General features: G+C 43.6%; 1 protein-coding gene across 1 annotated transcript in view; it reads right to left on the bottom strand.

Annotated features, from left to right (window-relative positions):
- Positions 1-25,904, bottom strand: part of pcdh15b (protocadherin-related 15b) — a 153,460-nt gene extending 127,556 nt beyond the window's left edge. The window contains exons 1-2 of the mRNA XM_029248851.1: positions 25,830-25,904; positions 8,265-8,386 (exon numbers count right to left, since the gene is read on the bottom strand). Of these exons, the coding sequence (XP_029104684.1) occupies positions 8,265-8,358 (94 nt within the window). The 5' untranslated portion in view covers positions 8,359-8,386; positions 25,830-25,904. The remainder of the gene's footprint in view (positions 1-8,264; positions 8,387-25,829) is intronic.
- Positions 25,905-26,248: the final 344 nt, after the last annotated feature.

Genomic DNA, 26,248 nt, shown 5'->3' with positions numbered 1-26,248 from the left:
ACGCCAGTCCATCACATTTTCATGTGTCAACTGTTTTTATGGAGTGTATGGCAAAATAGAGTGTAATTGAACAAAAAAAAAAAAAAAACTGTGATTTAATATAGAGATGTATGATCATGCGTCTCCTGTTTGGTCAAAATAACAAACCACGACTCCAGTCACACAAGGAATAATTTAAAGAACATCAATGCAATGTAAATACAGCACTTCTCTGGGTTTTTAATGTAAAAGCTGAATTCAAAATAAAGTTGCTGTACATGCAACATATTCCTTTTATATCAGCTTCAATATAGGTCATATGAAGTAGCTGCACACACACAATATTATTTTTTCTTTTAATTTTTTTTTTTTTTTTTTTAAATGTCAGAAAGAAGTCGCCTCCATGTGCGAAAATAAGAGATCCCTCTGTCGGAACTTGCAGTAATGCCTGCGGCATTTGTCTAACGGATCTCTTTGTTTTTATTACCACGGAATCTGGATAAACAACCTTTGAGAAAAATACACACAGGAAGAAGAGAAAAAGAGAAGAGACGAGACAAGCTGCTGAAAAATTTGGAGACGGCAGCATGTCAGGCAAGCGTTTCGCATTGCTACCTGCAGCGTTTCACCAGTGGAAGTGCTGCTCCTTAGTCACACTAAATGTTCTCAGCAGTCGGCCGTGCGACATTTCTCACAACAGCCGAATACACCCTGCCATTTAATAGAGTCCAAGAACAATGGACCACTAAGTAAACATGCAACCCCCATTTGAGTAAATCGAGGTTACAGTACCACAGTACTAAAAAAAAAAAATAAGAAGAAAAATAAAATAAATTCCACATCTCCCCCCCCCCAACCAGCTGGTAAATGTGTGCAGTGCAGGTGAAGACGTCGGCCTTCTGAATGAGTCAGACACCATAGAATTTGTATAAAAACTCAAATAATGACTTCACCAAGTGTACGACAGCAGGTGCCATAATGTGATGAACCAGTTCCATACACTAACCCTATAATCTAAGCTATTGTTCCTTTCCATGTGCAAGAAGACCGAGCATCGATTTTACGCAATTTTGAACCCTTACTAAGACCCTTCTTCTTTGGTTATCCGGTTAGGACTGCTGCCTTTACTACCAGAAAAAAATTTCTAACTGTCACCATAGTTATACCCCATGGGGACACTACAACTATTTAAGGCAACTCATCTTTCACACAATTTGATACATACACACACACATACAATATACATATATCCAGACATATATAAATATATAAACACACACACACACCCCAAAAATGCTTCTATGCAATAGCAAAGTATCTGGCAATATCTCTGGGAAGAGAGGAGAAAAAAAAAAAAAAAAAAAGAAAGACTTTGTGTGAGTCCATTGTAGTTCCTCATGACAGCCTTGTCCACAGCCACTCATCAATGTTGTATGTTCTCCAAACAGCCTTGAAATAGATATCTTCAAGATGAAGAGGACTACGCTGGGTGGCAAAATGTGCCTGCAACGCCGCGCGTTACTCAAGAGCAGCTTATTCTCTTATACATCACATCATATCATATCGCTGTTTGCCTGCCAGGCCTCCCTCCACAGCTCAAAAGCCAATAGTACAAGAGGTGGCCGAAAACGAAGCGCGCCGGTTGCAGACGAGTCAATTCCAGCGTCGAGTTGCAAAGTGCACGTTGATACACCAGCCTCCTTCGAGTCCATCATTGGGCACATAAATCACAGACGTCTACGAAGGGAGAAACCTATCGACGTCGTAAGAGCGCACACCTGGATTTCCTTCTCGAACCCCAACACTTTGAGCAATAAAGAATAATTACTCCAGCACGGGTCTGATGTAGACAATGCCGCTGTCGCAGAAAAGAGAATGCATAATAGAAATATATATGCTACAGGCAGTGCGGCAACATCTTGTTAACCGAATAAAGTTTCAGTCTCAAACCTTTGATTTAAACCAAAGGATCTTAACGGGGGGTCCATGGATGGGCTTCCGGGGGTCTGTTAAGCACATGGTAGCTTTGAAAATAACCCTAACTAAACAAAAGTTAAAAATAAAATAAAAGCACTAGTATACTGTCTATGTCCATTACTGTACATCGTAAGTTTCTGTAAGTCACTTTTTGCCGCAACAAATCTGTCTCCAAATTAATTTACGAACATTTTTCTAGGCGGTTCCTTAGCTTTCGTCCGATCCTTAAAGGCATCGGTGGCCTAGAAAAGCTTAAGATCCTCTGTTTTAGACTGATAAATTCATGGACCCAGTATCATGGTGGCAATTAACTATTTGACAATTTACGGAAGACATCGCCGTTTGTGGTCTCACAAAGACTGATGCCGCTGCAACACCGGCACAGTGACACCGAGAGCAATCGCCATAGGAATCAATAATAATAATAATAATAATAATAATAATAAAAAAAAAAAAGAATAAGACAATGAAAAGCACGAAGAACACACCAATGGCACCGCAGACACACAATCTTCCCATAAAAGTGAGCATCTCTTTCTGCACACGCACCAACATCACACAACCTTCTTATGACACACAGACTCGCGTTTAATGATGCGCAAGCCCCAAAACATAGAGATGTTAGAAGACGACATGCAAAATTAATAACTTTTTCCTATTTCCCCAGTCCTGCCACTGCATGCTGATTTTCGCTCTTAATTAATGAGCCTTGATTGGGTTGTTTAAAACTGTGATCTACATACAAATGGCTGTAAGCTAGAGACCTTCACCATTTTCATTACAAGCTACAGACCTTATAAAAAGCCTCAGATACTTGTGTTCAAACAAAATACTTCAAATTACTGTTGGGCGTAATTAAGAACTCAATGAAATTAAATTAACTAATTATTAATTATTGAAATTAACATAATTACCACAATTAGCACAATTATAAGTATTAAAGAGGCATGACTAAAGAAGACAAAAAACAAGGTTTTTTTTTTTTTTTTTTTTTTAAATCTCTATAAAGGAAATCCACATTTTCCATTGACCTAAACGGTTAAGCCAAACAAAGAAGAAGAGTTTGAACCTGTGCTGTGGAGTCGGAAGGAATTATTGGGTTAAATGTACCGTATCTGCCAGCATTTAAGTTGACACCCAAAAATTAGAGGTGTAATATAGGTTTAGGCCAATATTCGCCAGCTAAGTCGACCCCCAGAATAACGTGCAACTTTTAGGCAGAGCTGTGGAGTCGGAAGCAATTATTGGGTTACTGGAGTTGGAGTCGAAGGTTTTGCGTAGCGACTCCACAGCCCTGGTTTGAACAAAATGATACTTATGAACAGATATTCGTCCTCTGCCCTCAAAGATGCTTCCTCCCTTCATTCATACTGATCATGAAGCGACGAAGATTTCGTACGAACATAGGGGAAAAAAAAAAAAAAAAACGTACACAGAAGAGTAATTCAGAAACGACAACAGCAATCCTCAAAGCTCCGGTAAGCTGTCTTGTTGGTGATGCAGGAAGGTTGATGCGTTCCATCTGAGAAATTAGGGTTCGATTCCCACCACTGACTGTCCCCCAGAAGCCTACGGCCTAATTAACAAATATCTGCTATATGAATCTTAATGCAGCGAGTGATCTGAAAACGGAAGTGACAAACGTAAAGGGACTGAAAGGAACACATGTACTCTACTGTCTGCCGTGTCCTCCCTCGTCCCTTTCACAAGCATCTATGCCGTTACGGATTCCGCCGGGCTGATGCCAAGAAACTGCGAGCATTTGAACCTGCAGACCAATTAACAAGTACATCAAGGAATAAGCAACACCAAGCACAAGAAAACTGATACAAAACTCATTAAAAATTACCTTATTTACATTAAAGGTTGTGATGCAGTCACCTCCCCTTCAGCTTATTCACTACGGAACTTCATAAATATTTACGATTCCCACATTTAACGTAAAGCTGCAGTTTAGTTTCCTTCTTTACATTCATACAATGCAACGAGTAATAAAAATGTTGAAATTAACACGAAAAGCAAACTGCTTGAATGGGGGGGGGATCCTAAGTGGATCCTGAAAGCGTTCATGATGTACACATAAAGTCAGAGTAAATCATCATGTTCTTGGACCCAATATCAGCAATCAGCGTCAAGGCCAAAGGTCCACGCCGTTCTCCCGCAGAGGACGTGGCAGGTCCGCAAGTCTCCCGGCAGATCTTTCCTTTTTCTTCTCGGGCTCCCTGTTTTGCCGTCCATTAGCGACAGCAGACTGACGGGGACAAGGAGCACAGCGGCTCAAAGTTCTCCCCAAACGAGCGTTTCAAACACGCTGTGCTTTTTAAACCGCACTGAACAGTGGAAGGGGAAAAAAAAAAAAAAAAAAAAAGCCCAAGGAAAATGTGGAGGGTGGATTCACTCAAACCCGTGCTGGATTTGGTGATCATTAGGAACGCCCTTAACGATTCTCCTTTATTCTCCCTGAAACGCGACTCGTACTAAAGCCAAAAAAAGCGAGGCTGGCGAAAGGTAGGAGTTAGACTCCACGGCAGATGCTCAGGATGGAGCGGTGGTGTGGAATGCCTTGGTTCACCCTCACCTTCATCCGTGCTCAATGACCGTCCGGGGTGAAAAACAGCATCCGAGAGCTGAAAGCCACCTCGGACGGATTCTCCACAAATAGACGCCAACCGGTGCCCGGCCGGCCCATTCAGAGCCCCGTGAAGCTGCGCGTGATGCCCCCGATCTCTGCACAGCTGATTAAACATGTTATCTTGAGAGTAAGAAATGTCCAGACAGTCTTCACAGCCTCCAGAAAGGCAAGACTGGAGGAGCAAATTAGAATGCTAAACAGGTAAACACATAAATGTCTAACACCGTGCCCAAAAAAAGAAGAATTTTTTTTTTTTTTTTAAACGGAAATGGGGATTCGCAGCATTTCACAGCTTCGGTGTCATCAAAGTGACTCTAAGGCTGCCCCTGCAAAGGATTATGGAAATCGAACAATGCCCGGTGCGGCGTCTCGTGCTCCAGTCAGAGTGGTCGAGGAGAGCGATGAGTGCAGGTGCGGCGCTGAGCGCTAATGGGACGTGGAAAAATGAGTACGGGGAAAAACGGAACAAACTCGTCAGCAAACCATCCTCGGACCGGTAGGAACAAAACAACAAATACAAATACAAAAAAAGTGACACGCTGACAGAAAAGATGCACCAGCGATCAAACACCTCAGGTCTCGACATACAGCTCTCTTACTTCTGAGCAGAAGAGATACTAGTGCTTCATCTGAATGTTCAAGGAGAAATCCTCACGTACAGGTTGCACTGTGTCTAAAATGCTGCACGGGTGGTCAGTAGCTGCACCGTATGGGTCACGGTCGACATAAGTAGCTGCACCGTATGGGTCACGGTCGATATATGTAGCTGCACCGTATGGGTTACGGTCGATATAAGTAGCTGCACCGTATGGGTCACGGTCGATATATGTAGCTGCACCGTATGGGTCACGGTCGATATAAGTAGCTGCACTGTGCAGGTTACGGTCCTTGTATGTAGCTGCACTGTATGGGAAAAAGGTACTTAATACGTACGGGAACGAGAGGATACAAAAGGAAACCTCCCTAATTCACTCAAAGTTCGCAAACATTTTTTCTCTCCCCCCCTCCGAGGAAACGTTTCTCCCGATACGATACGTACAAATTTTCTCCTCCTGCCCCACTGCAATTTTCAGGCAGCTGTGCCTTTGTTTGTTTTCGAACGCTCGCCCGCATGTCACATTTTATTGAAGGCACCATTACCCAGATCCTCACAATAGGTGGGAAGTAATGTATCAGAAGTGACTTTGCTACACCTGGCAGTGCAATCGATCAGTGTAGGATGACAGAAATGCACTCTCTATTTGCTCCGGTCGCTTTCTGCGCCATCGCTGTGTCTTTTCTCTTTTTCTTTTTCGCTGCCAATTCCCATGAAGGAAACGCGAGCACCTGCATTTCCATTCGGAACAACAAACACGAAGACGCCGATTTCCCGCGGCGCACCGGGCAACGCGACGCGCAAACGAACGAATCCAACGCCATATAAACGCAATACTGGCTAATACCCATAAGATACATGTAAAATACATAACTCATGGTACGCTCAGTCTGTCGGGTGACATAATGAGCTTATAAGAGACTGTAATAAATCATGCGATGAGGGACTTGGTATAAGTGTAATTGTCTGAATTAATGAAGTTTGAGCCATGCTCCTATTTAAAAGCGAGCCAAGTGGAATACGACCGCGGCGAGCCGCAGTGACGTGAGGGAACGCGCAACCTCGAGCCCCGCTGGCTGAGAGAGCTCATTTAGTCACCGCAGAACAACATCCAGAGACGACGTCACCGATGACCGCTAATCGAGGAGAGGCGAGGACCTGTATATTAGCACTTACGTGATGTTTAATGCAGATATATACTTCGTATTTGCCTCTCAGGAAATTTGTTAATGTGAGGAAGAGATAAAAGAATGCTATTAAAAGTATGGATGTGGGATTTCGGGGGAAAAAAAATGTGTGGTCCTCTTTTATTCACAAGGCCGCTCCCTAAAAACATTTTTTAAATTATTAATTCAGATGTTTTTCTCCAAAACAACCTACAAAGTCAGGTTTGTAAGGTAAGTTATTTGTAACCATTTACCCACTGACACAGCAGGGTGATTTTTACTGTATCAATTAAGGATAAAGCTCTTGCAGACTAGAACTGAAGCAGAATCAGGATTCAAGCCCGGGTCCTTCAACTCCAAAGGGCTCTTGCCACCTGCGGGCCTGTAATTACCCATAATCCTTTATGCCTTTGCTCGTTATTGCAAATGAACAAATTTCTCTAGATTCACATTTGGAAATATGGCATTTTGATCTTCTTTATCATTACAGTCACCTGGCTTCCAAAGGCAGAGTCTATACCAGAGGTGAACACCTCCGCTCCCAGGAGGCCTGCTCTCAATGCTACGTTTTAGAGTGTCCCTCTTAATTAGTGCTAGTTGGCACCTCGGATACCAGGGTAAGGTGGCATGCAGTCCAGTTAACGACTTTAATACAGCAATTATGAGCCGGGATTGGGCAAACGCAAGACGACACAACAGCACTTGAGGACCACAGTCAGGGAGCTTCTCAAAGTCAACAATGTTGTACCCACCACCGGAGGACAGCGTAAGAGCTATTTTTTCCTCTTTAAACTCGTTTGACTTTAACAGTTTAATTCAGCCTACAAAAACCTTAAAAGGTATAAAAGAATAATGTCCTCTGAGAAGAAATGAACATCCTCCAAAGGAGAAAACAGTTTATTAATGAGTCTAAATTAAGTGGTTAAATCCAATAGTGGAGTGAAACAAATACCTGGGTCCTGACAGTCTTGTTTTCCCTTTCAAAGAATACGTTTAGAAAAGTTTCCCCCAAGTTGGAGGGAAAAGCATCAATAAATCAATAGTACGTTTCAGAATATTTAACTTCATTATGCCTTAGGTCAGATGCAAAGACATTTACACCCTTGACTTCACCAACTGATAGTAACACATGCCTCAGTGAGTCAGCTGTTCCCATAAATTCAAATTAATCTCATACATATGATATTCACCAATGAGCTGGGGCTAGCACCGGAAAATGAGCACTTGGTTTCACCAAAACTGAGAGAGTATGAAACTGGAGTACACCCCAGGGAAGGGAGGTGAGGCAGTTTTCTCATTTCTCCAACACTCTGGGAATCAGCACAGCATATATCTTTGCTAATGTACTGCGCCATGTAAATTGACATTCTGTGTTAAGCGAACTACAGCGTAAAGGAACTGACTAAACGTACTGCAATCGCACAATGTATCGTACAGCATCTCAACCCATTTTTCTCGTTTTCTTTAAAAAAAAAAAAAAAAAAAAAGGGGCGCAATTTTCACACTTACGAATTTTCCTGTCTTCATCATTCTTCTCTTTTACATTATTTGCTGCATCAAGTCATCCTCCCCAATTAAGGTGCAGAATAAGAGTGGTTTCTGTTACTAAACATCCCACAAACACTGTTATGATCAGGGATTAAGCCCCAGAAATAGTGAAGAAGTCAACAGAAGCTACCATTAACTTGGCAGCAGTAATATTTACGCACTTTTCGGCGTTAAATTTAAAGGTGAAGAGGGTTACAGTGCAAGATACCCAAGGATTCCACTGTCACCTCACCAGTATTCCCATAACAGCACTGAATATTTGTGAAGCTTTTCACAACAGTGGCTACAAAGGCAATTTCCTCTGACAAACATGCTTTAGCTCATGCCGGCTTTATCAAGTCAGCGAAGAGCAAAAAAAATACCTTACCATCGCCATTGTCCTGACAGTAGCTGTAGGCCACCAAAGAGAGGACTCCTATCCCAATGCCCAGCCATCTGAAGGGCCACGACCTCAGTCGCATTTTCCGTCAAGCGTTATTGTGTGTCCACCTGAGGGAGGGAGGGAAAAACATTTTCACTTATCGAAGACGAGATTCGGTTCCTCAGCGCTCTTTCTTCGTAGGTATTTTGACCGAACAGTAACATTTACAATACATTTACTCATTTAGCTGACGCTCTTGTCCAAAGTGACTTACAATATTAAGCTACTTGCAATAATTTACCCATTTATACAGGTGGGTAATTTCACCAAAGCAATTCAGGGTAAATACTTTGCTCAAGAGTATTACAGCAGTCCATAGCATTCCAACCAGTAACCGTTGGCTCCAAAGGCAGCAGCTCTTACCAGTAGGCTATCTGCTGCCCCCACTGACCAGATTAAGGTAATATTTCATAGATTTATCAGTTTCCATACTCATGAACATGGCATTCTGCAACCATCCAAGAAGTTCATGTTAAAGGATGTCTAAAGGATGTCTTTCTATAAGAGAAGGAGATTACAAATATCCAATCTTCTCCGAGGACAGTCAGAACACGGCAAATAGTTAATGTGGACGTAAAACGGTGAACCCAAACCACCTTCGGCTAACAGACGTGCTACAGAATTTCACAAAACAATTGTCTTTGGTGTAGCACACATATATATTTTTCAAAATCACTGGAGCGTGGCTTGGCAGAAACCTGTAATTCAGGAAAACCGTTTAAACTCTCCTTCACACAGCTGACCTTTTTGCTACAAACAAAACAATAATTACAGCAGGGATGTCAAGTTAAATAAAAAGCATGTCAAAATGTACTTTCTCTTACTCATAAAAAAAAAAGGTCCCACATTCTGTCTCACGGGTCAATTAGTCATTTGTCGTTTATTCACTTATTTTTACGAGGAAAAGTATGCATATTTTAATTTATTGTTGGCAATTTCAATAAAAGTTATTCATGTGAGTTTACCCCTCATCAGATGTATAGTTAGTAACCTTTCCAATATTTGATTATCAGCTGTCAAACGCAGAGAACTACTGTGACCAGAGGATGATTTTCTGTACGCTCACCCTCCACATAACAGGGTCCTGTACCACAGAAAACCGCTTATGGAAATAAATATACATCCTTTTCCCGCACAACAGGTTCGGAAATTCAGCACGGCAAAATTTTTTTTGTCTGTTTTGTGGCCATTTTACTTTAATAAACATGCTTTGTGCAGTCCTGACAAAAACAGCCAACTGTACATCCCCACAGAGGAGATTCCAGACAACGCAGCTCCCACCCCTGGTTATCGATTCCGAGCAGCAGAAGCGCAAACTGAACACTCACCGGAACATTTCAGAGAGAGAAATTTAAAAAAAAAAAAAAAAAAAAGAAAAATTTCAGAATGTACATAAATGTCTAACGCAACACAACAAGGGAGAACAGAGAAACAGTCATGCAAACAGCTTTAATAACATGGTGAAGGAACAATTTTATTATTGATTTTATTATTTATTATTACCAAGCAGAAAATGAATATGATGGCAATATTCAAACTCGGTAGCCACCACCCTGACATCCCTTCGGGTTGAAGATAGTTTAAGTTCGAGGGCAGCATGGCAAATGGAAAAGAGCGCGTTAAGAATGCCAGAAAAATTAGGAGACAACTGTATTTATCACCCGATTTTTTTTTTTTTTTTTTTTTTTAAATAATTCAGTGGCTTCCTTGCAACTATTCAAAGGCAGTCTCCCAAGAGCACGGCCGTTGGAGATAACACCACCCTCGGCTCGTCCGACACCCGTCCTCGCTCAGCGTCGCTATCGACTTCCAATAAGCAAATGGTCTGGGGCGCCGCTTCTCATCGCCGCCTCCGTCCCGCAAAGTAACGGAGACAACAAACGGTTTACGGCTCCAACGCCAAAATGTCAGCAAACCTCCCAAAGCAACAATTACGAGGGAAGGGCGAGTACTCCCACAAACAGTGTGTGTTTCACCGTTTAATGATTCCATTAGACTCAGAAGGAAAAATGTTTTCCCTCAAACAGCTTACAATAACTGCAGCTCATGTCCCAGTGCATTACGTTAATTGTACATGTATACGAAAACAAACACAGCTGCATACCAATTAAAGCATTATTTTAAACCACAAATGAATATAATTATAAACAAATATATTTTATATATGTTTAAAATGGATGCTACAATTACAGCACGTTCCTTTAGAGCGTTTTTATTAGTTGGCGGCACAACAGTGTATTTTGGCCTTTACTGGCAAAGCGCAATATGACAGGATTTCATCGACACGAAAAGCAATTTTTATTAACCGCCTATAATTATCTGTAATCCAATAGCGTTCTAATTTAGCAAGAACAGATCCTTTTGTTAAGTTTTGAGCTAAGGTAGGTAAGGTATACAGTACCAGGGTAAAGTGTGGCTGCATCTGGGGAACTTGGACAACGCCGGTGTGGGACAAACTGGACAGAAGAGCGAAAGCAAAGCGACACACAAGTGTCCCACATGTCCGGGACAGAAATGCGTACGCGTGTACACTTACCTGTCCAGATTGCCAACCGTGAGAAGCTCATCTTCGGAAGCTGACAAAGACTGAAGCACTTAGCAGGATTTGAAGTCACACCAGAGACTGTAGACCTGTTATACTGTCACTGACAACATATTGCCTTGAGCACGTTTTGGGCTACAAGCACACAGGGATGCTGACTTGCCACTGTGACACTGGCACCGACCGTACATTGCGATCATCTTTCTCTTATAAGTGCGACCAAACAAGGGCCAGTTTTGTCACTGCAGAGGGGACAAGCATCTGTGAGGTGCTCCCTGAACTCAAGCACCCACGGATTCATTAACACATTCCTCCCTGTATCGTCTCATCCATTTTTTTTGCACATTTTACACAGAAATTCTTTTTTTTTTTTTTTTTTTTTAAATTTTCCGAATTTTTATCTGTTGAGTACTCATTAATTACATGTACTTAAGCTACTTTCCATAATGTATAAACTTCTTTTCCATTCATCAGTTTTTACATACTACTTATCCTGAGCAGGATCGCAGAGGTCTGAAGCCTATCCTGGAAACACTGAGCACGAGGCTGGGGGGGGGTGTTCCTGGACAGGATGCCAGTCTATTTCAGGGTAGCCACTCACACAAAATCATGCATTCACACTGCACAGACGCTTTAGGCCAGTTCAGTGGAACGCCATGTCTTTGAACTGTGCGAGGAAACCAGAGCACCTGGAGGACCTCCATGCAGACATCAGGAGAAACTGCATACTCCATACACTCTGAACCAGATTTTAACCTATACCTGAACAGCTCAGGTGCTGTATGGGAGCAGCACTATCCACTGCAGCACCGTGTCACCAATGTATACGTGAAAAACTTTCCCCTTTTCCATAAATTCCATTTGCATTCACTCTCATATGTTGACTAAACTAAAAATGACCAAAAGAGCCGAACATATACTCTATGTATGACTATTTTAACTTTATACATAGTATAATTAAACTAAAACAAGTCGAATAAATAAATGGTTATGTTGCTTTTTTTAAATACGTGTGCCCCAGCTTGTTGAAAAATCTTATTTTAAAATACGGTAAATAATGCAGAGCAAAGTCAGTGTTTTAGTCTACACGTCCTGGAAAAAAAAAAACCTTTGTGGCATTTCCTATTTGTGAAATCTCATTTGTTTCCAGCCGTCCTTACTGTGCTGCTCTGGGGTCATGAATCATTTTACCAGCTAACCAGCAGGGCTGAAGCCATTTTTATGAATTATTCATATTATTCAAAAATCAAGCCATAAAATCTGCAAAAAAATACATGTGCAAACTCCTGCCCCCCCTATACTTTCCCCACCTCCTGCATGAAAATATTTTCCATTTGTTCAAACGTTGCATGCGGCTGACATCACAATGACCTTCCCCACCTTCACTGATGATTTCGTCAGGCTAAATCTCAGAAAACACCCGGCAAGATCTGATGGGACAGGTTTTAGGAGCAGGTGTGAAGCAGGTCACTTCAAGCTGCGCATTTCTCAAACATGGTCGTTTTTGAAAGGAGGAGGGACTAAAATTTCAAGAAGCACTTTTGGATAGTCATACGATTCATTTGTCACTCTCCTTTCAGGCAGCCAGAAACAAGAGCACCCGCCAGCTCCGTTTTTAAAAAAAACGCACAAGGCCACTTAACCCTTCAGTTTCAAAGAAAGAAAATAATCGTTCAAGACAGACGCCGATCGTTTGCCGAGCAACTACAACTCTAGACCCAAAATAACTCCTAAACCGGATTATGCGGTACTCCTTTTTTTTTTTTAAAAAAGCAAAGTTTAAACAAGAAAGTGAATAAATGTAAATCCAAGTGTAGAAAGGAGTAGCTACAAATTTGTGAATATTATGTACCGAAAAATCCCTATTTAACGCCCCCGGGGGCGTTACATTTTCCAAAAGGGGGGCGTTTATTAGAGGCCATATGGTAGTGAAATCGATCATTTCTCTCCCTAAAAAGTTCATGCAAATACCACAAGTACATTGGGTATTACCCCCTAGCATCCCAAGTGAAAACGTGCTGGAGAACGTCGCCGGGGGTAGTACCGGCCTTGCTGGGTGTGAAATTTCCGACTCCGAATCTGACCACTCGCATGCGACAGACGTCGGGGAGGCGCCGGATTACGATACTCCCGGACACTAATAAACCAGTGGATTATCTTTGTTGTTTACACTGTGTAAATGTGTTAATATGGTTTAACAGTTGTCAATGTTTTTCACGGAAGCGTGACATGTTCACATAATTATTAATGTGTGTTTGTGGATTGTTTCATGTTACGAACTACGGAAGAGAACGGGATTTAAAACTTGGTACCGCTAAGTTTTTTTTCCCATTATTTTCCGATTACTTGAAAAAAATGAGCCGGGTATTTTCAAAAATGGGTAGGGCCGTTAAATAGGGTGGGGGCATTAAATAGGGATTTTAGGGTATTTTATGTATTTTTTTTAATATGTGTATTATGTATTATATCTTTTCATATTATGTATTTACATTTTATAATACATATTCTGAGCAAAATACTGCAGTCATTAGTTCTAGGCTTTTTTTCCTTTTTTTTTTTTTTAATCACAATAATCCTGCATTCTTCCAATTACAAAAAATGAAAATGTTACTGGACAAAATAAAAGCAAGACTTTTGAAACACTGTGTGTGAAAAGGAATGAGTAAAGTAGACGGGAACGTCGCTGCTAGAACAGAATACATAAATACTTAAAGAGCATCAGCTTCTGGAGAGCAGGACTTCATATGGTCAGCACGTCAAAGTGGGGAAGCGAATCGATGCTTTTCCAGTAGTGCTCGACTTACTTTATCCCCACGATTCTGACAGGGCTCAGGAACGTAATTGGCCACATTAAATGCGTTAACACACCTTATCCATTTTGCTCGCCGCTGTTTAACCAACTCGACGGAAGGATATGCCATTAGCCTGCAGCGCTGTCCTCGGAACGCAAAATATATGGAAAGTAATGGAGCGGAGAGTAAACGTAACATTGTGGAACAGGAACTAGCATTGATTGATTACTCTCAGCTGTAATTAAGAGCGTGCCAAAAAAAATCGGCAGCCAAAAGCATGATTCGCATTAGGCCTGAAATTACCAATTTACATCTAACCTTCTGCAGAGGATATCTCATGTTCTGCGGGGTTCTTATAATTACATCTACTTAAGAAACCCCCCTCCTGTCCGCTCTAAAAACAGCTTTGCTGCATTCTCATAAGCACAGGGGGACTTCGATGTAAGTGAGTATTAAGCAGAAACACGGAACACCGCAACGCTACTTCGCTGCGAAGGACTGGACCAACGTTTGAATGAACGTGTAGGTAGAACAAGGGCACGTTTCCTTCAACGCACCGCATGAGTTTAACGACACCGGGCAGTACCTTGAGTCTGAGCAGGCATCACTATTCAAGGCAACATTCATGATGGAAAGAGGGATAATTATGAGAACGTCCTTGAGGACATCTGAAGGTTGTTAAACAAAAATGAACTGTGTTCATACGCAAGAGTTCGGTGGACAAGACAGGGACCCTGGCAGCTGCGTTAAGGAGTGATTTGCCACTTCGCTTGAACTGAAAGGACAAGCACTGAGCCGCTGAGTGCAGCATGAGAAGGTGTGGGGTTTGATCATGAAGCCTGTACCTTCAAAAGGAATGGATCTACTCATTCCGGCAGAAGGGAAAAGTCAAGTCATGCCCTATTCCAAACTCTTATGAAGCAACATCTGCATCCTGAGCAGAGCTTCTTCCTTTCCAGCTCCTATATCCAGTTTTGGTTCCAGCTTAAAGAGCATGAAATCAAAATTAATAACCTTCTGAGACCCTCCCAAACACTAAACCCTAGTTCCAAAGAGCATTTATAAGACTATCACAAGTAAAGAAAGGAATTCAGCACCAATTTCCTCATCTCTTTTGCTCAGCGATGAACTAGAGGACTTTCTTTTGGGTTAACACTAATGCTCCTGCAGACAGGCACTAATGTTCATCATTGCCACATCAAACGTTGCCCTTGGAATTACACAGACATGTTCTTGGTTCAATTGCATTACACATAATAAAAAACTGTAGAAAGTATGGTCAACAGTTAAATTAAGTGACTCCTTTGTCACACAGACCATGCTTATCCATGTTTAAAGGTTTTAATTGCATTGATGTTCTTTTTCTAGACGTTGTTGGTATTTGCTCTCAATTATTCAACTGCTGATTGAATATAATTTGGTTATCTTTATAGATTCGATATTCTAAAGTGCCAGAATAACAAAAGAATTATTCTACATTATTACAAACAAGAATGTACAAGCAATCAAATTTAATTTTACAGCTTTTTTTTTGCTGTGCATTTCAAAGACTTTGCACCTCTGAATCAAAAACAGAAAGCAGGAGAAATCCATAAATGTGCTTGACAATTATTTTCCCAGTCAGGCTTACAAAGCTGAAATTAAACTGCCGTACATTGTGTGTAAAGAGTTCACTGACACTGTGTGTGTGGTTTCACGGTGTTAGGCTATTCTAATTTACATCGCAATTCACACTTTGACTTGCTAAGCACGTTTAATTTGAAATTCTTTCCTACAAGTGTACAGTAACATATGCAATGGTAATTCAGACCTTGTTGCCAGAGGAAGAAAAAGCTAATTTAAGACATCTCAATAGTTATTAATTTTATTACACTAATTATCATTTTAAATTAAATTTTGAGGAAAACAAACTGTGCCAATGCTTGTGTGCAGTTTTGTGTTTTTTCTTTTTTAAACAAATTGCAGGTACTGGGTACTACAAAAACTGCAACAGAACGTTCACCTATGTTTTGTACGCAATCTTTTGTCCATTTCTGTTTCCCCTATTCAGATCATCACTTGTAGCGTCTTATTAAAGTATCCGATTTACTTTTATCTCGGACGTTTTCGATTCCGTTCCATCTCGGAATGCGTCGCGCCACAGCTACATGCTAAACGTGTTTCTTGGTCTTCAAGGACAGAGAGTCTCTAAGCACATTTATTGGATTACAAATCCAGACTCGTCGATTTTTTACATCGGGGAACACTGGTCCATTTCAACTTGACCGTGATCGTTGTGCTCTTGCTCTGCTGTCGTAGAAACCACAACTTTGTGTTTGACTTGCCAAAGCCTCCCCATGTATCTCCTCTACTCGTTTCTCTGCATTGGCTTCATATAGCCGCCCGGATCAAATTTAAAACCCCGGTTATGGCCTACAAATGCATCAATAGAACTGCTCCCAGCTATTTACAAGACTCGATCATCCAATACATCCCAAGCAGACCGCTACGCTCTTCCACTTCTGCCCGCTTGGTGGTCCCACGCATGAAAGGTGAAGGACGGAGGTTCTCGATTTTGGCTCCGTTGTGGTGGAATGACCTCCCCCCCCTTACTCAGAACTGCTGAATCTCTGGCCACATTTAAAAAGGGTCTTAAAACTCATCTCTTCCAGACTCACTTCACCCATCATCTCTTAAGTATACGTAAGGTGTAAATGTTTACGCACCATAACTTTAAGATCATGCCCAGATAAACCTTCACATAGCTACTCCTGTAATGTCATGTAAAGTTTCCATCTCCCAAAAAAAAAAAAAAAAAAAAAAAAAAACCAACTACTACCAGGAAGGCGATCAGGAAACATGGATACTTGGATGAAGTTTAATGCAGCTACTCATGTGATGAACACTGGTTCATACGGTGGAAAGAAACAAGATGCACTTAAAAATAACATGTCTGCATTTAACTCTCTTTCTGCCAACGTAATGTACAGATTGTATTTTCAATGAAACGTAAGTCGCTTTGGAGAAAAACGTCTGCTAAATGAATAAATGTAAACTATAACTGGAACTCCATGACTCAGCGGTTAAATTCTATTAATATATTCATCGCCAGAATCTCTGCAACTGTCTTGCCTGGAGTAAGGTAATGTGTACAGGTACGATGGTGAAATTAGCTTTCATTACCAGCTGCTTGGAGTAATCAAGCGGGGCAGAAGGGCTGTTTTGAAGTGTCTGGAGTCATTAGGAGAGCCAATGGACTAGACATCTGCCGCATCACCCTTCCGCTGTGTTTAGTGTTCATTCGAGTGGTTACCCGCGAAAGATCCCTTAACTTCCGCTCGCCCAGCAATTCGTTAATTCTGTAGAGGCCCCGTCAGCTTAGCAACGAAGAGCATCGTTGGAGTCCTATCTCAAAGCATCTTTCAGGGCAGATTTGTTCATTAACGAAATGCATGAACTCATGAGTGACTGACTCGTGTAGTTGTGCTAAGATGAATGACCTAAATAAGGGGAGCAAATTAATATAATTATGTGCTTCATCATCCCGATTGCAACAAATGACTGCTTTGACTGGAGTGCTTTTGTGTTTATAGTAATGAGGCAATGGATGCTGCAAGGCTTTGGCACATGGCGCTGTCTGGCAAACCCGCTGCCGCCGCCGCCGTTCCCCTCCTTCTTTCGCACGTCTGCTTTGTCATTTTTGCGCCGTCACTTTCCCACTTCAAGCGGCTCTCTGCTTCTTGGATGCGAACCGAGGAAGTTGTGTTCTCGCCACGTCTACAGCCCGGCTAACGGATCAGTTTAATGACACCAGCCGCTATCGCTAGGCCTTCCTCGAACCATCGGTATAGCGGACCGGACAACACGAGCATCACGTCAATTTGGCATCGGTGACTGTGAGAAACCGTTCATCACAAACATTTGAAGCGTCACAAAAATCGACTGGTAGCAAAGGTTTGGTCTGAGGATTGCGTGACTCGGCATCCCATCGTATCAACCGGAGGCGGACGGAGAAAACTGGAGACGGACAACATACCTCCTCACGTACTTCGATTCCAGATGTAATAAACAATGTCTGCATTAATCAGACTTTAATAGCGTGATTTAAAATTTAATGTCAGTGCAGCAGCTCCCCGCTCATGTTTCTTCCAAGTTTTGTCAAATACACAGTATATCACACTTTCCATAATCCATCGAATTCTACAATTATTAATTCTTCGCTTTTATTTATCTACTTAGTAGTTGACAAACGACCGCAGATTTTGAAAAGAGAAACTATGCCGCTGATCTCGTTTGTTCAATCATTTAGGACGGCAGTGCTGCGAAAAGCAGAAATAGCTGTGGGCAACATGACCCCCCGGTTCAACCCATACACCGATATTACCCGTTACTGCGGGGTTGTGTACATTAGGAAGGTCAAGACAGCAGCTAAACCTCTCCCGGTATCTTCAGAGAAGCCCACGTCGTTAGTTCAACCGTAGAGCAATAGCAAGAAGCCCGGCCAAACCGCAGTACATTCCGTTGTTACGCTGCTTCGCTGAAACATTAACCCAAAGTGACAGTTTTGAACCAAACATACAGCTGGATATTTCAACTGGGACAATTACGGGTAGTTACAGCAAGGCCCATCTGGGATCCGAACCACACGGACACATCTGCTTACCGGTGTGCGACCGCCTTTTTTTTTTCCCCTCCAAGCACCACCCCTCCCTCCGTGTACAGCTCGTGCAGGTGAACCTCCCTTCCTTTTACCACATCGTATGTGATGAATCACCCTCTCCCTCGCCGCGTAAGAATCTCCTCACCCCGGTACCGCCGTGCTGCAGACACTGATGGATCAACACGTAAAGCAGCAGGTAAAGACGACAAAGCTGAACGCATCCTGAACCACTGCGCGACCTACTGCCCTCGCAAAGATGGGGAAAAATATTTAGAAATTTGAGATGACAGCGCTTCTTTCATTAACACTCACCGAGCGACATCAAGCCTGCCCGATACGAAAATGTAATTCCAATTAAAATTATTCCAGCCGGCTTTCCCACTCGGAGCACTTGGACAAGTTTGCTTCGGACCAATTAACGTGAAGCGATCGAGAAGTTCGGCAAAACACGCAACAGGCACCGCAAATGCTGCTTTAACAACAACAATCAAGTTATGCAAGATATCTCATAACTGAAAATTATATTTAGAATGTAATATGCTGGGTAAACATACCGTCTAACACAACCATCTTCGGCAAAGAATAAAATATTACATTTCAATTACATGCAGTAAGAGACCTTGGCAAGAGCTCTCTAAACCAAATCTTTCATGTGGCGCTTACTAACAAATAAGTTAAACTGATTCCAAAACTACTTCAAACTGTTCTAATTACTTTCTTAAGCCCACTTATACATAGTTATCCTTAAATTACATGAAAAAGACTCAACTTTGCATGCAGAATCAGAATCCGATTCATTTGGCCAAGCACGCACACGCAAACGGGGAATTCGGCTTCGGTTCCCAATGGCTCATAGTGTAGAGTAGACAAAAAAAAAAAAAAAACAACATACACAGAGTGTTGCACAGACTAACAACGATCGACGTGCGGAAAGAAACTATTTTTGTATCTGGTTGTTTTGGTGCACACCTGTCGGACGGGAGAAGTTCGAAAAACTATCACTGCTATTATTTTTCTTCATTATTTTAAGAGCTATCAGATGGTTTGAAAGAGGAGTAAAAGGAAGCCATCTATGCAAAATTGGAAAACCCCTCTCTGAACAGGGGAGGTGGACTGAGACACAACTTATCAGCCACGTATAACACAGTCTTAGCGTCCGTCCCCGAAAAATTTCACACCCATTCACACCTTGAGTCCGGAGTTTCTGGCCACTAATGGGTTGTTAGAGTACCGCTAATTGTGGAAAAACAGAACACCACCCAGGTTAATCTGAACATCCTCTAATTGCAGGTGAATATCGGGTTGTTAAAAGACCCCAGTCATGCGAGTTTCAAGTGGGCACGACCCACATATGTTCCAAATTAAAAACCTCAACTCCCGCCCAGTCACTTAGAACTGAAGAAGCCGCTTGGATGAGCGGTGAAACATCTTCAAGAAAACTCAAGCAAGTCCAGTTGCCTTTGTTTTTAGATATACCATGACCCGGATAACTGAGAATCTTCATAGACTTTTAAAAGCGATTATTTTCATACAGAAAATCAACTCTAAGAGCGATAAATTAACTTAGCAGATTGCGACGTTGAGCTCGTACAAGACGAGCACGTAGACGCTTACGTTTATCCAATGCTTTTCTCCAAAGCGACTTACAACGTTAAGCTACTTACAATTATTTACCCATATATACACACATTGTCAAACCGCCTGTCCCATACGAGGTCACGGGGAGCCGGAGCCTAACCCGGCAACACAGGGCAGAAGGCTGGAGGGGGACACACCCAGGACAGGATGCCAGTCCGTCGCAAGGCACCCCAAGCGGGACTCAAACCCCAGACCCACCGGAGAGAAGGAACTGGTCGAACCCACTGCACCACCGCACCCCCTCCCATTTATACAGCTGGGTAATTTTACTGGAGCAACTTAGGGTAAGTGCCTTACTTAATGGTACTACAGTTGGAGGTGGGATTTGAACTCGAAACCTTTAGGCCCAAAGGCCACAGCTCTAACCACTACGCTACCACGTGCTTAAACGGGAACGACCCAACTGCAAGTTATACACTGCTATATAACGACAAGCTGAGCGTGTGGCTTTATAAAAGAGGAGACTTATTTTCCTGGGTCTCCAGCACGACACAATTTGTGGGACGAAAACACAAACCGCAGGGACTGAGAAAACGGTTCAGTGTGTAGGTCTGCATGAGAGGTGCCCCACTGCTCTCTCGCGGAGAGACCGATCAGAAAGGCACTAGGCGCAGTGTGAGAGCGGACCGGTCGCCCGCCACCGCAGCGCCCATACGTTTCAATTGACAGCGTTATTGAATCCCCCTCCTGCGCCAGGTCAGGCGCCCACCGCTGCTGGCCACAGTTGTTTCCAGGTGACACAGACAGATTAGAGGGACAAACATCTCGGGACGGCTGACGCTAGGGTCTTGATTCGATAAGGACGCTGCAGCTAAACGTGAATTTGCTGTCATAGCCCAAAAGCGCCACAAATCCAATTACTCAGTGTCTTAAAGTGAGACAGCCCAAGATGACAGAAATGGTGGCAGCTAATCGTGCCCCAAGGTGGCCCCATTTGAGCAAATGAGTGAACGGACCGCACGACGACACGCAAAGAAAACCGTAAGCGTGAATCATTGAGACGAACGCGTGTCTGATCTCACCAGCTGACCAACACCACAAAGACAGGCGCAAAAAAAAAAAAAAAAAAAGAATTCCAACCCTGGAAAGCATAACAGCGTGGAGAAAAGTGCTGTGTCACACCACCATTGTCCCAGGTTTAATCCCAGGTTTGCTTTCCGGGCTTTTCTATACTCGGCATTCGTGCAAGGTTTGTAACCAAGTGCTGCGCTTCCTTCGAAATCCCCAAGACATGCTCCTTAAATAAGCAGCAGTTTTTATATTTTGCCGTCGGCGTACGCGTATGTGACTAATTGCTTTATGTCCCATGTGGAATAACCGGAGGATTCAGATCCTGTCCCCCACCCCCCACGTGCTTTTTCTGAAGTAGAAAGGTAACTTTGCACCTGGTCAAAGAATCCGAAATTACAGATGCTCTCCAACTTACGATGGGGTTACGTTCCAATAAACCTATTGTAAATCAAAAATATTGCAAGTCGAAAATGCATTTAATACGCCTAACCTACCGAACATTACAGTCTAGCATACGATGGCCATTACGGGCTTGCAGTCTTCATGCAGGGCAATTATCTTGATTTTCTCCTCAAGAGTAATTGCCCTCCTCCAATTCTTCTCACCAGTAGCAGGAGGCAAAGATGGGCATTTTGTAGATATGATGGATACACAAAACACAACATAGATACAGGGGGGTATCTAAAAAACACTGGAAACACAGAACGCTGTAGAGTATTGGTTGTATAACCTAGCGACCGTGTAACAGACCGGGAGATGTGGATCACTGCTGGTGCCCAGCATCACGAGAGAGTTTCGAAGTACGGTTTCTACTAACACTTATCGCTGTCGCACCATTGTAAAGCCAAAAAAATCCTAAGTCGGACCATCGTAACTCAGGGACTGTCTGTATTGTGTCAGTTTGTTGTGTTGGTAGAGTCCTCAGTGCATGCAGCACTCTGCTATACGGCAAGGGGGGGGGGGGGGGGGGGAATCACATCTGTGGGATAAACTATACCTTAAACCCACAGATAAGACTTTTTTTTTTGTTTGTTCGTTCATCGTTCAGCTTTAAATCTTTGTCTTCTTGGACTGCAGTTTCGGAAATGCTGAACTGGCCATTGTTCCCACTAAATGCTCTCACAGAGAAGTACGGCATGATGTACGATGAGATCTTGGAGGGATCCTACGGTACGCTCGAGTCGCACGGCGCCACGTTTGGGCTTCTCCAGCTCTCTTCAAATCGGCGAACGAGACAGGTTCTGGTGAAAATGATAAATTAGTCAATTAATTTGCACGACAGACAAATTGGGAGCTTGCTTAATTTCTCATTTGTAGTTCATCGTGTGATTTGGTAACCCATGTCCTTGGGCCCCGGTGTCAGTCCAACACCGAGAAGAAGACAATGCAAAACACATTCCAGAATGTTCATTACGGTAACATATATATCCGCTGAGCTGACACTTTCCTCCAACGCAACGCACAACTCAGGTTTTTTTTTTTTTTTTTTTTTTTTTTTTACAACCGATGAAGAGCCTTCGATATAGACAGACATTTATCGAAGAGCAGATTGTTTGCCAGCACACCTCACATGAGTTGCTGCCTATATAGTTGAGAGTCTGGAAGGCGCCCATGACAGATGTGATATAAATTTATTCAGTAATTGGGAGAAGAGGGTCTCGGATGTGTTTTGAAATCCTTTTCGAATACTAGGCAGACTCAGCAGCTCTGAGGAACAGAAGGAGCTCATTCCACCATATTAGAGACAAAACCCAAGAAGCTAAAGGCTTCAGATTTTTCACCAAGTGGTTAAAGGTGAAAGAGCACAGCCGTCTTACTGAATAATTCCCAGGATTCATTTCTCCTCAGATGGAGAAGTTCCACACCAAACGGAATCATGTTTTCAAAGAATATTAAAATGTGGAACAGTAACGGTGCCCCCGTCTACCATGAACATCTTTTCAAAAGCGGACGACATGAGCTTCATTTACTCAAAGGGGCCCTGGAATTGTACGGTATAAACTGAAATGACAAGGTCAAGTCACTGCACAAGAACAGCGGGAAGTTTCCATACTTCCGACCAAACGACATGTGCATAACTCTTGGGAAAGGCAGGCTTGGTGGAAGGACACGCTAAAAGCATGCCTCAGATTTCATATTGCTTAGCGCATTCAGATTTGAAAGTGCATTTTAAAATTCAAGAAACATGAAAGTTGTACAGCAAATGATTCACTGAATTACAAATCCCTTAGCAACCAACCTGACAGCCCTTCATATTATAATCAGATTTGACCAATATTTCATTAGCACCATCACATAAAATGCACAGAGCAGCACAGGCACTGCCATTAATAAGCTGAAAGGAACACTAACTATGAATAAATAGAAAAAAAATATGAAAAGCATGACGACAAAGTTTAATCCAAGCTTTTTTGATGTCTTTTTCTGTACTGGACCGTAGTAGAAAGGTGCATATTCACCGTCCCTATAGTTACGTGACAAGACAACGCGCACGTGTTTTTTGCAGAACCTCCTTTTTTAATATTTTGAGATTTTATAGAGGAACATGGCATTTTATCCACAGAAATCGGCACAGACACAGAATGGTGAATCCTGCTTCAAATGTAACGACTTTGGCTGCCTTTTGTAAATTTAGGCACCACATCTAATACTGTGGACATATGGCTTTCAATTACTGTTATCTCTAAATGGGGATTTTTTTTTTTTTAACCCAGTGCCCAGAATCTGCAGGTCTCTCTGCCTGCCTTTTATCTCCATTTTTCCGGAATGTGCCGTACTTGATCTGGTGGAGTGATGATCAAGCCTTGCTGAGGTTTGCTGGGCGCTAAGTATTAGTTGAGGTGGTACTGCCTGATTCTTATTTATCATTGTCTTAATGCATGTTGCATTGACTTTTTTTAAAAAAAAAAAAAAAAAAAACTATTTGGCCATTTCTGTTTATGAACAAAATAACCATTTGCTGCATTTTACTTCTGTGGAGCCTGTGGTTAGTGGGGGTCAGGAGTGTCTTGACCAAAAGGTGTCGCTCACAAAATGAATATATTATTAAATGTTCTTTCCAAAACAAAACCATTATTTTAATTTACCAACAGGAAGGTCATCAGTAAGGTCTGTAACCAATAATCCAGAACAATCTGTATATGCAGGCCGAAAGGGGGCAACAGGTAGCGTCATATTTGGAGCTTCTGCCTCTGGACGCAGAGGTTGCAGGTTCAGATCCCACCTCCTGCCGTAGTACCCCTGTGCAGGGTACTCAGAACTGCTGCAGTAAAAATTACCCAGCTGTATAAATTGGCCTTCCACAAGGATTTGCCCAACATCCCAAGTTGATGTGCAGAAAAGCAAAAGATAAATGAATAAACACAAAGAGTTCTTGTTTAGTAGAGGATTAAAAAATGTTTAAGTGCATTTACACTTGCATTTGGGAGCCACTGACACGCAGCTGGGCATCAGTGTGGAGTGGATCTGAAGGACAAGGGGTGGGGGGGGGGTGTATTCATTGGCCTCGCTGCTATTTAAACCCCCTGCCTTCAGCACAGGCGCGCGCACGTGAAGCCCGACGTGGCCGAAGAATAATTGAACTTGAGGAGCGCAGCTAAAGTCCTCCGTTTGTAGCACAGCAGCCCACGAGAGCGCCCGAAGATTCAGTGCCCATTGATTGATCATGGCAAGGAAATCAGCCACACACATTACTGTCATAACCACCTGGGAGACAAACACGGGAAAGCGAGGGCGCGCGCGCACACACACCAGATTAAAAGGGGAAAAGCTCCCCGGTTGCTGAACAGCTTACATCTTAGTCCAAGTGGACACATGGCCACGATGTACCTGAAGACCGTTGCGTTCCGCACACGCATGCCAGATACGCGCGCGCCTGCACACACACACACCGCAGGTACTTACAGCGTCGCTGTGCATGATATCGACGGTGCTGGAACGGCGCACGCCACTTGCAGCCTGAATACGTTCGTACTGAAATAAAATCCCGCTATTTGACGAGAAAGACCCCGCTGTGTGTCGCAGGTCCGATCGCACCTGTGCGAAGTACAACGACGGCGGCGGCGGCGACCTCGTTTTCGCTGCGCCGACGCGTCCGTCCATCTGTTCCGCTACAATGTAACCGGACCTCCCCGCGGAGAGGCACGCGCCGCGCCGGGCAGCTCCCGCGGCGGAGCTCGTGCACGTGTGCCGGCCGTGACACGGGTGCGCGCGCTCCTCCGCGTGCACCGCCAGGGCGCCCCCCCTCCCGACAACTTCTCCTTCAAGGCGCACGTCGCCGCTCGCGCCTTCGCTCGCGACTCCGTTAACAAGCCGCAACAGATAGTCGGGAGCGTGCGCCGGGGCCGCGCGCACAGCTTTGCGCACGTCCTGCCAGCCTGGGGTGCGCGACGAAAGCCTGGCTGACACGGTGGAAGAGCGCGCGCGCGCTCTGGACGCGCTGTGGACACGCGCACACGGTGGACAAGGCGTTCCAGGAACCCGTGGATCAGAAGTAGTGCACCGGGCGTTAGCGCAATTCGCGCAGTCAAACCCTCCCTCGACCCCCCTCACTCAGCACGAGCGCATCGGGTGGCTAAAGGTGCCAGCCATCAATCATTCAATCATTGGCGTGGTAAAACTACGGTAAACCGAAATCCCCCCCCAAACTCACCAGCAGCGCGCGTTCACTGTCCCGCCTAATAAAAGAAAGAGATCCACGCGCCTGTCTGGGAAATAAAACCACAGCAGCACAGAGTGTGAAGGAAGTGAACTCGACCCCCTCCCCACACATAGTCACTGTGACACTCCACCCCGACCCCCCCCTTTTTTGGCTGCCACATCTCTGGGCATCTGCCACGGGTCGTAAACGCTTTCGGTTTCAAAACACATAAATGGAAAATAAGTCTTACCATATTAGCATCAAAGCCATGTAAATCCTCTCCAGATGGTGTCAGACACAAACTGCTCCTAAGTGCGAAAGCGCGTCCGCGAGAATGTGCGCGCGTCGGGAGCTCTGCTGCCCCCTGTCTTTTGCATCGCGGCCCGTCGATCCCGCGCTCCGGATCCGGGAGTAAGTCAGCGTCGCCGGGTGCGCTGCTGGGGGCCACCCCACCGAGCGCACGTGCAGAAGCCCTCATTTCCTCCAAAGCTCGGGCGGAACGTCAAACGTCTCCGTGAACTTCTAGGGCGGAGTCCCCACGGGAGCGCGCTGGGAGAAGCACGTGACCTTCAACGCATAAAGTACAGCGCTTGGCATAAAGCAACTGAAGGGTTTCACTCAACCCCAAAGCTCCTGCTCCCCAACTCCCTCGGATGAACTGTAAAGTGT

Source organism: Scleropages formosus, chromosome 24 (assembly GCF_900964775.1).
Source record: "Scleropages formosus chromosome 24, fSclFor1.1, whole genome shotgun sequence".
Classification (NCBI taxonomy): Eukaryota; Metazoa; Chordata; class Actinopteri; order Osteoglossiformes; family Osteoglossidae; genus Scleropages; species Scleropages formosus.
Note: the sequence above shows the minus strand (reverse complement) of the source record. Positions and strands in the feature narration are given on the sequence as shown.